Raw genomic sequence first — 10,456 nt, 5'->3', positions numbered from 1 at the left:
TGTAATTATTTTTAGAATCCATAAACCCTTTTTGTAATCTGAAAAAAATAGTATGATTACTAGAACAGCTAGAAATTTTGATGAAGGCTAAATATAGAGAGAGAAATAAGTTGCACCGTGCTCGCTCGGCTTTTTTCTAGCGTTCGGCCCATTAGACTCTTTATACCTAGTAGTAATAATGTTAGTATCCCATGGCCCATGATTGTTGGGTACCTTTGCAACTGCTGTAAGTGCATTCGAGTATATAGGGAGCAACTAGTTGGAGGGTGCTATCGCATGGGGAATTTTTCTCGTGTCACGCGCTGGACGCTTCCTTCATTAGGGTGTTTCTTTTCTTTTCTATGATTTTTATTTTTATTTTTTTATGGTGTTATTGTTCTTTCAAGTTTTATGGTTCTTAAGATTTCTGGGTTTTCTTAGGTTTTTTCCATTTCTCGAATTTTTCCAAGTTCTTCTCTGTCACGAGCAAGAAGTACATGTTTGCTTTCGTGTGAAGCATAGTGGTGACTTTATTTTTCCTTTTTACTTCTTTTTTATTATTATTTTCAATTTGTGAACATCTTTCAAAATCATGACCATTTTTTGTAATCGTGAACACTTCTAAGATTCATCGAATTTTTTTACAAATTCATAAACATTCTATTAAATAATGAACATTTTTTGAATTCGTGGGTTTTTTTAAATCATGAACAATGTGAAATATTGTGGTTCGAATATTGTGGAACATTCAGTTTGCAACCCGGGGTACTGCAGTGACTTGACCAAATATTGTGTAGCCTTGACTTGGATAGTATAGCGAGCATATTTTTTCAGTCGGTTCTTTATTTAGTTTTAGAAAAGGTGAATATTTAAAAAAAATTGAGAACATGCTTTCTAAAAGGTGAAACTGTTATTGGATTTTTTTTTCAAAAAACACTAACTTTTAAAGTATTTGTGAACATTATTTAAAACACAATAATTTTATGAAGCACGATAATTTTTTTAAACTCAATTGCAATTATTAAATATTAAAAAAGGATACCACCTTGACATGCTCGGGTAAGTGGTGTGGATTGTTGCCGAAAAGGTAGAGGTTGATGCCCGGTGCCTGCGCTCTTCGTGTCAGACACACAACCTGCCTGTCTTCACCATATCCCTCCCTCCCGGGTCGGCCGGGATGTCCCCTACCATACAATGCGCACACGGCACTCCAAGAAAACCGCGGCGGCACCCCGGAAAGATACTCCACCGAAAGCTCCTTCGCGCCTATTGTTTCTCAGCTAAAATCCATTTCTTTCTGAAAATTCAATTTGGTTGAAAACTGAATGCAGTAACTATGTTTTCCACCCCGCAAAAAAAAACTATGTTTTTCAAATACCCCCTTCCTAACATAGAAGACTGGCACTTTTGGATGAGGTGTGAACTAAGCCCGAACTCACCAAGTGAACAAGAAAAAAAAAGCAGAAATAGAAAAACCTGATTATTTGGTGGTACAGTATGCTCACCGAATTTTGCAGGGACATCACGCACATGAGCATTTTGAACCACAAAAGAAAATAGATTTTTAAAATTTTTAAAACGATTTTACTCTTCACACTTGGGCTCACAGAGATCAGGTGCATAATAGCCGCATCCGTTTCTTTCTTCCTTCCTTTTGTGGAACCCCTGGGTGAGCACAGCACCGGCATGATCGATCTCCCATTGTTTTGGCAGCGGCCCGAACCCACCCTCCCAAAACCATGGGCCAACACACCTATAAAACCCTCCTGCCCTCTCCGCCGTCCCACACCACCACCACTTCACCGGAGCAGGAACATAGAACCACCTCCACCGACCGACGGGAGGAAAGAAACAAGGCCGACCGACGATGCGGGCGAGCTGCAACGGCTGCCGGGCCCTGCGCAAGGGCTGCGCCGACGACTGCACCATCCGCCCCTGCCTCACCTGGATCCGGGGCGCCGACGCGCAGGCCAACGCCACCGTCTTCCTCGCCAAGTTCTACGGCCGCGCGGGGCTGCTCAACCTCCTCGCCGCCGGCACCGACCCCGCCCTCCGCCCGGCGCTCTTCCGCTCGCTGCTCTACGAGGCGTGCGGCCGGGTGGCCAACCCCGTCTACGGCGCCACCGGGCTCTTCACGACGGGCCAGTGGGAGGCGTGCCAGGACGCCGTCCAGGCCGTGTTCGAGGGCCGCCGCATCCCCGTCCCGTCCGGGGCCGTCAGGCATCCCGGCTTCGTGGCGGCGTTCGACGTCCGCCGCCATGTGCCCAGGCCCAATGTCGTCCCTGCGCCTGCACAAGCCCCCGGCCCGCTCGGCGTCTCGCGCGCTGGGCGCACCATGTTCAAGCGCGCGCCCTCCTCTTCGACGGACAAACCCAGGATCTCCTCCGGCGCCAAGCGCGGCGAGCACGACGCTGACCTCGAGCGCGTGCCGAGCCATGGCGAGTCGGCCGGCAGCCACGACCACGTCGAAGACGACGGCGTGGCAGTGGCAGTGGCAGTGGCAGCCAAGCAGGTGATGGGAGAGTCGGGGGACACCGAGGCTGAGGCGGCCTCGCACGTCAGCCAAGCAGAGCAGAACCCCCCAGTGCCGCAGCTGGCCCGGGAAGACGACGACGAAATTGGACTGGAGCTGACGCTCGGGTTTGGGCCGTCAACGCGCGTGCTGAGGTCGCCGCCGGCGCGCTCCGACGCGGCCAGCAGCTCGGGCGCCGAGTGCGGCCACATCGGCCTGCTGCTTGAGCTGCCGGTGTGAGAGAAGAGACGCGGCCACAGGGCCGTCCTTCGTACTGCTAGCTGTGAGAGAGAGAGAGAGAGAGAGAGAGAGAGACAAAAATGGCAGTTTTAGGATCAATGTGAGTATTAGAGAAGAATAATGCAGTATCTGAAACCTGGAAATTTTCAAATTAAATTCAAGAAGTTTTTGTGTATGCTGCGTGCTTTGTTCCAGGGTATACATCAATAAAGTTAATTAATTTTCAGAAAATAAATGACTATATCTGTCTTGTTTTGATATACAAAGACTATGCGTGAGGGGGAGTGAGCGATTGATCGTGCTATTAAATACAACAAATGGCGTGTACACCTTATAGATACATGTACTTTTATGGGTAGATAAAAACTTCACGGGCCTCGACTGCACCTGCACACCCGCAGGATCAAACAAGATTCAATGTAACATAACCTTCACGCGCCCTTCGTCGGAACTAGAGGCACCACCCAAGCGGGGACAAAGCGGGAAAGGACCTTATTCCAACTCTAGGACGCGATCGTCTCTCGCCACCCCGGAACAGACACAAAACGTAAAAAAAGAAGGAAGAAACGGAAGCCCTACTGATGGCGTGAGAGGGGAGTGAGTGATTGATTGTGCTATTAAAATCATAACATGGCGTGTACACCTTAGAGATATATGTACTTTTAGAGGTAGATCGAAACTTCACGAGCCTCGACACAGTGGCATCGGCTGCACCAGCACACACCGCGGGATCCAAACAAACCTGGCGGAACATAACCTTCACGCACCCTTTGCCAGCACTAGAGGCACCACCCGAACGGGGACAAAGCGGGAAAGGGCCTTATTCCAACTCTAGGACGTGATAGTCTCTCGCCGCCCCAAAACAGACACAAAACATAAAAAAGAGGAAGAAACAGAAGCCCTCCTGATGGCGTGAGAGGGGGTGGGGTGAGTGAGTGATTGCGCTATTAAAACCAGAACATGGCGTGTACACCTTAGAGATACATGTACTTTTAGAGGTAGATCGAAACTTCACGAGCCTCGACACAGTGGCACCGGCTGCACCAGCACACACTGCGGGATCCAAACAAACCTGGCGGAACATAACCTTCACTCACCCTTTGCCAGCACTAGAGGCACCACCCGAACGGGGACAAAGCGGGAAAGGGCCTTATTCCAACTCTGGGACGTGATAGTCTCTCGCCGCCCCGAAACAGACACAAAACATAAAAAAGAGGAAGAAACAGAAACCCTACTGATGGCGTGAGAGTGGGTGGGGGTGAGTGATTGATTGCACTATTAAAATCAGAACATGGCGTGTACACCTTAGAGATACATGTACTATTAGAGGTAGATCGGAACTTCACGAGCCTCGACACAGCGGCACCGGCTGCACCAGCACGCACCACAGGTTCCATACAAAACCCGGTGGAACATAATCTTCACGCATACCCCGTCGGCACTGGAAGCACCACCTAAGATGGCACAAAGCGAAAAAAGGACCTTAGGGCATCTTCAAGGTGGACCCGCAAACCGCCTGCATCCGTCTGAACCGCGTTATCCGGACCGTCAAAGCCATCCAACGCGGGCATGTATCGGTCCCGCGGGGCGGTCTGGACGCTTTTTCTCCCACAAACCAGAGACTAAGTAGGGGAAGTTTGCGGGAGTCCGGACACCAGACACGTAGGACTCCAACACCCTCGATCCACCCAAAACCCTTCCCGGACCCCGCGCCTCCATCCTCCCATTTTCTCTTCTTCCTTTTTTCTCTCTTACCTTCGCCGCTGCTCCACCACCCCACCCGCGACGCCACACCCCTGCCAAAACTCTACATCTCCATCACCTCCAGCGCTGCAGCAGGGCTCCACCCCGCTTCTCCTCCATCACCGTTCGACCCCTGTCCTCCGACCGCACCGCCAGGTAGCATCTGCTACTACTATACTCACCATGCCCAGCAACTGTTCGATGACGCCATGGGAACGATTGGCTTCTCTGGTTACCAGAAGTGCACGGCCGCACTCCGGACGCTTGCATAAGACATGGCCACCGATTCATGGGACGAGTACCTACGGATGTCTGAGAGCACATGCGGAGATTCCATGGTCAGGTTTGCAACTGCTGTGGTCGAGGTGTTCGGACCTCAATACCTGAGAGAACCAACTGTGGCAGACACCGAGAGGCTCTTAGCAATCTCAAAAGCAAGAGGGTGGCCAGGTTTGCTTGGATCCCTTGACTACATGCATTGAAAATGGAAGAACTACTTGGAGGCTTTACAAAGGAAATATCAGGGTCATGTTAAGAAGCCCACCATCATTCTTGAAGTAGTTGCAACACAGGATCTTTGGATTTGGCATGCTTTCTTTGGCATGTCTGGGTCTCACAATGACATCAATGTGTTGCAGCGATCGCTGTTGTTTGCGAGGCTGACTGAAGAATAAGTTCCTCCTTGACACTATACTGTCAATGGACATGAGTACAACATGTACTATCTGGTTGACGGTATCTATCCTCCGTGGGTTACCTTTGTCAGCACCATCTCTAACCCAGATGGCTAGAAAAAAGGCTCACTTTGCCCAAAGACAAGAAGCAGCTGGAAAGGATGTCGAGAGGGCATTTGGAGTTCTGCATGCCCGTTTTACAGTTGTTCGTGGACCTGCTAAACAATGGGAGCCGAAGACCTTGTGGGAGGTGATGACATGTAGTTGATCATGCACAACATGATCGTCGAGGATCCACCGCACCTCAAAGATCTGAGAGGGATGTTTTCGCATAGGGGAAGTCATCCACTCAAGTTGCAGCGAAAGTTGGGTTCTTTTTTAGCAATTCATCAAGCTTTAATCAGAAAGACATGGTCATAGGAGTCATGGGGCCACAGATAGCGACCCTAATCAACGAGACAAAACTTGGCAAGGTTATGACTGCGGCGATTCGGTGCCGCATCTGCTCTCTGAAGTAAACTATAAATTCAAATAAGATAGTAAAGAAATTTGAAAGTCTGAAAAAAAATTTACATCAAAGATGCTCGAATGCCCTAGTTGCCTGCAAAAATTCGTGGTGAAATGATATTCGAGGAGCTCAAGAGAAACAAATTGATGGTCTCATAGAAACCTGAAAAATAGCACCATCCAGAGCCTCTTTTTTTTACCGAGAGCTCCTCAAAAGTCATTTCGCTCTGAAAATGTGTACGCACCTAGCGCAGTAAGCATCTTTGATGCCAAAAGAATCTGAATTTTATTATTATTTCTTTTGAATTTATTGTTCACGATGTACAAATTGAGCCTGGGCTCAGACAGTAATTACCAGAAGGGTTATGTGCTTCATAGTTCATCCACACACCTCAAAACCGAAACTAAAATCACGACCAATAAAGTTTTGCAACAAAAGTTGTTCGTTTTATGGAAGCAGCAAAAGTTTTTTTTAGTAACCAGCAGCAAAAGTTGTTTTAAAAAAAAAGAACAGCAAAAGTTGGTTATTCTTGAAAAATTGGGAATCGTAGAAATGTGTTGGTTGGTCCAACTGGAATGAACCTGGGCCGGTAGCTGGGCCTACGCCAACTCACAGGGCCGGCCTCAGATCGAGGTATCCCCTTCCCCGTCCAGTAGGCTGCTACTGAGAGGCTGTGAGACCTCGCCACGGTTCCTCTTACCGGCCGGTCGCCGCAACTGCCGCAGCACTCGTCGGCCGGTCGCCGCCGCCCGCCGTACCGGCCTTCCGTTCCCTTGGGTTTCCAGGTATGTATGCCCTCTCCAGCCCAGCCCCCCTCCACTCCTCCGCCCTCACTGCCCCCATTTCCACATCGTCCGATGCCAGGAATCTCCAACAATTTTAGGATCCACCAGAGGAAGAACGACCCGAGTAGCCCTGCAGTTTTCAATCCATCTCGGAATTGATACAATAGGTTTCACATGATCAGACTATGAATAGTAGCCTTGAAGTAGCAACGCTGTTCTGTTTCTGAATTTATTAGTAGAAAACAGAGCATGAGCAACTAAATCGTTGGGTGGATCAGACTAGCTGTGGCTCGAACCTTCGCCGCTCCTCGGTTCCATTTAGTACTGGCTGGAGTGTATTTGAGCTGACCGATGTGGGGCATATTGGTAATGGAGTATTCTCCTTCATCATGTAGCATAACAGAGCTTGGTTGTACTGTAGCAGCTAACTGGGTGCTCTCAGTCAGCCCTCAAGCTTTTGTTCAGAGATTTATTTAGATGGTAAAATAAAGATCTTGATCTATAGACTATTCGTACTCGTGGGGTTGTTCTGTCACAGTTCAGGGTAGAGTTTAGTTCACGACATTCAATTTCCTCCTGCTCGTATCATCGCCTCCGTGCAACGTGTCAGAATATAACTTCAGCACTAAGCTCAGAACCTAGCTAGCTTGCTTGAGTGTTGGCTCAGGATTTTCTTTTTCTTCCCCATATTGTGCTGCCAAACACTATGTAATATACTTACTATTAGTGATATTCTGAATGGACACAACTTGCTATCAGTGATATTTTGGATGCGCACAACTGTGTTAATAGAGGTTGATAGTTGATGAACTTTGCTATAATTCTTGGCCTGTGCTTGTGTTAATAGAGGTTGATAGTTGATGAACTTTGCTATAATTCTTGGGCTGTGCTTTATAGCACTTTGTTGATTATATGAAAGGCGATGTTAAATTATAAAATGCATCATCTGGAATTCATATGCCGTGCAAATGTTTTTCCCCATTGCAGCTCTAATTAGATTGTTTGTTATAGTCCAGATTAAGGGAGCAGGATTATTCATCTGTTAACTGGCACCTAAAGTGGTTAAATTAGCAGAAAAAATCTAGTAATTCTGTCTAGCATGTTATTTTAGTCCATTACAAGAAGCCAATCATGAGCATCTTATGACATGCCCGTAAGCACGCACAGCCTCACACCACTCTCTGTAGAAACCATGGCATGGGGAGGCCTCTTCTTGAGCCTGAGCCGCCCCACACCGGAGCAGCAGAAGTCGTGCCTCGCAGCTGCCGGCGGCTTCAACTACGACGCTGATCTCCACGGCGCCACCCACCCGAAATCACCAGCCGCATTAACAACCTCTGAAGACACCGACAGGGCGCTGGCGGACCGCGGCTTCTCCGTGAACCGGTCGCGAGTCCTCGTCGGCTCCGGCGCCGATGCCTTTGGCCACGCCAAGTCGGCTCTCCTCTCCTGGAAGTAAGCCTGGCCTGTTCTGAACTCCAGTGTCGTAAATGTTTGCAGCAATGCTGAAAACCGTTGGTTGTTGTTGGTCAGGCACCTGGCGCTGGGCTGGGCGGAGGCGGAGCCGGGCACGCCGGTGAAGATCGGCGCGAGGTTCTGCATCTGCTACAAGGAGGTGGTCCCCTGGGTGATGTTCCCGCTGCAGATCGCGTATGTCACCGACGACAACTACGATGGTGGCAAGCGCGGGAAAGGCGGTGGCGGCGGCGTGTTTGCGTTCGGCAGCGGCACCCTGCAGGGCCATCTGCTGGTACTGCCGCATTCTGTTTCCGGTTGGGATCGAGTTGCAGCAAATTGATGATGGTTTGTGTGACATGGTTGCGTGGATGCAGGCCGGGGAGGAGCGGTTCTCGGTGGAGGTGGACGCGGAGGAGCGGGTGTGGTACGAGGTGGTGTCCTTCTCCAAGCCGGCGCACCCGCTGTCGGCGCTGTGCTACCCCTACGTGCGGCTCCGGCAGAGGCACTTCGCGCGGGAGTCCGGCAAGGCGGTGCTCAGGCACGTCGCCGCCGCCTGCTCGACGACGACGCCGCGGACGCAGTGATCATCGACGGTCGTCCTAGCTGCGGGGCCGGGAGTGAATGGATGGCTTCACTTCCAATTTCTGTAGAGGCAGTGATGATGGAGTAGGTTCATTCTGCTTCCGTTGGACGATGTGTACATGTGGCAGAACAAAACGAAAGATGACAGGTTGCTCTCGTGGTTCCATTCCTTTTTCTGCTCTTGAAATCAATTTTTTTTTTCTTTCGGGTCTGCTAGATATGAGGTGCCTAAATTTTTTGCTCGCGGTCAGTCGATTCTGAACGAGGCCGAAGGGTGACGTGTCGAGCGCGGTGAGGAGAGCTGTGATGTTCCAAACAGAGGCGAGGAAGCGGGTTGATGACTGGTGCAGATCGGAGGGGGGTGCAGGGTCGTCGCCGGAGAACTTAAGATCGGAGGGTTCAGAGGAATGGCCTTGGACGGCGGTGTGCCGTGGCGAGGGGAGGGCGGCGGCGGCGGCAGCGCGAGGAAGAAGAAGATCATTTTTTTCAGAGTAAAATGCACTGGCAGTCACTCAACTTGCGAAGAGCGCTCAGTTTGGTCACTGTACTTAGAAATACGGTCATCATATACGACAAGACGTGTTTGTACGGTCACTGTTGCTCGTATGCCACCCGTCGCCGCTCGGTTTGACCATGTGTTGACCAATCCTGGACGCCAGCTGGCATTAAGCGGGCGGTAGCGCGGTGTTTTTGCAGAATCCCCCTTGGTTCGTTGTGCTTTAGCCGAAAGCGCCTTGCCTGTTCGGTTTCGATCATAACGAGGGGAGGAGGAGGAGAGCGGGGGCAGAGGAGGCGATCGTCGGCGGCAGCACACCATCTCCGGTCATCGAGATCGCGGAAGAGCGGAGTCGCCGCGGAGGTGCGCTGCATCGCGTCGCTGCCGGAGGGGCGCCGCATCCTCCTCAGGATGGGGCCTGTTCGTCGACCAGATGGAGCTCCTCCACCGTACTATGGTAAGCCCCACGTACATCCGCCATGATTGGTGCTTGCAGTCTCTGATTGCGCGATTTAGGGTTTCGCATTGTGCACATGGAGATGTAGGAGGCCAATTTTGCCCGCAAGATTTCACAAGATTTAAGCTAGGGTTTTTGCCTGACAAATTGGGGGTTTTCGGTGTATGGTTTTTGCCTAACAAATTGGGGGCTAAGTGTTTGCTTGGAGGTCATTATGATGCAATTGTAGGCCTTTTAGATGTTTGAACATACGGTTAGGGTTTTAGGTTAGGAAAGGTGGTTCCTTGTAATATATGTTGACAGAATTGTGCTCTGTTTTCATCTTTGTAGGACCACGCAGCAGGAAATTTTCAGTTCAGTTTAACCATGGTGGATATTTCCTTGGCAAAGGTAGCAACCGTTCTTATGTCAATGGGCATGTGCTGTGGTATGATGATCTGGATACAGTGAAATGGTCCCCAATCATGGTTGAGCACCTAGTTGAGGAGATTGGTTGGGAGATGGCAGGAAGGCTCAAGGCTTACTACTGCATTCCAATCCTAACCTTGCAAAAGAATGGCTTGAGAGAAATTAGAGGAGATGGAGACACAGGCCGGATGATAACATTTGTTGATCTTGGCCACCACTCATTCAGTCTCTACTTAGACCATGAAGACAGTCTGAATTCAAACAATGATGATGATGATGTGGTCAATTTCCCAAGAGTGCAGCTACCTCCAGTGTTTAGTCCTTCTAAGACAAGAGTTGATCAGGCAGAAAGTACTGAGGCTGTAAATGCAGGGACAGATGTTCATGTCCCTGAAGGTGCAGGGCATGAAGGTGAAGCAATCCCAATACAAGTTGTGTATCCAGAGAGCTCAGATATTGACGTGGGCAATTATGTGTTTGCAAGGAGGAATTGTTCTTTTGGTAACCAGGATGAAAATTTTATGGCTCCAGATGTAGTGCAGGAAGCAGAACAACAAGGAAGTGATGAAGCTGGATCATCAAGAGTATGCAAAAGGAAAACCAGACAGAAATGC

The 10,456-nt window shown here is 49.8% G+C and overlaps 2 protein-coding genes across 2 annotated transcripts; both read left to right on the top strand.

Moving 5' to 3' along the window:
• Window positions 1–1,756: 1,756 nt before the first annotated feature.
• On the top strand, window positions 1,757–2,906 carry LOC109785928 (uncharacterized). The gene has a single exon (XM_020344517.4). It carries the CDS (start codon window positions 1,847–1,849, stop codon window positions 2,729–2,731), a length of 885 nt encoding a protein of 294 aa, XP_020200106.1. The 5' UTR covers window positions 1,757–1,846; the 3' UTR covers window positions 2,732–2,906.
• Window positions 2,907–6,244: 3,338 nt separating this feature from the next.
• LOC109785932 (UPF0548 protein At2g17695) lies at window positions 6,245–8,644 on the top strand. The gene is made up of 4 exons (XM_020344522.4): window positions 6,245–6,441; window positions 7,629–7,896; window positions 7,975–8,191; window positions 8,274–8,644. The coding sequence occupies exons 2-4, from the start codon at window positions 7,634–7,636 to the stop codon at window positions 8,481–8,483; spliced, it is 690 nt and encodes a 229-aa protein (XP_020200111.1). The 5' UTR covers window positions 6,245–6,441; window positions 7,629–7,633; the 3' UTR covers window positions 8,484–8,644.
• Window positions 8,645–10,456: the final 1,812 nt, after the last annotated feature.

Source organism: Aegilops tauschii, chromosome 4 (genome assembly GCF_002575655.3).
Source record: "Aegilops tauschii subsp. strangulata cultivar AL8/78 chromosome 4, Aet v6.0, whole genome shotgun sequence".
Taxonomy (NCBI): Eukaryota; Viridiplantae; Streptophyta; class Magnoliopsida; order Poales; family Poaceae; genus Aegilops; species Aegilops tauschii.
The sequence above is the reverse complement of the archived record's forward strand: the minus strand, read 5'-3'. Positions and strand labels throughout refer to the sequence as shown.

Bases quoted from the DNA above. Each gene is read 5' to 3' on its own strand.
- LOC109785928 (XM_020344517.4), top strand. From the start codon at position 1,847: ATGCGGGCGAGCTGCAACGGCTGCCGGGCCCTGCGCAAGGGCTGCGCC.
- LOC109785932 (XM_020344522.4), top strand. From the start codon at position 7,634: ATGGCATGGGGAGGCCTCTTCTTGAGCCTGAGCCGCCCCACACCGGAG. The intron at 7,897-7,974 runs GTAAGCCTGGCC...GTTGTTGGTCAG, and splicing joins TCGGCTCTCCTCTCCTGGAA to GCACCTGGCGCTGGGCTGGG. The intron at 8,192-8,273 runs GTACTGCCGCAT...GCGTGGATGCAG, and splicing joins CCCTGCAGGGCCATCTGCTG to GCCGGGGAGGAGCGGTTCTC.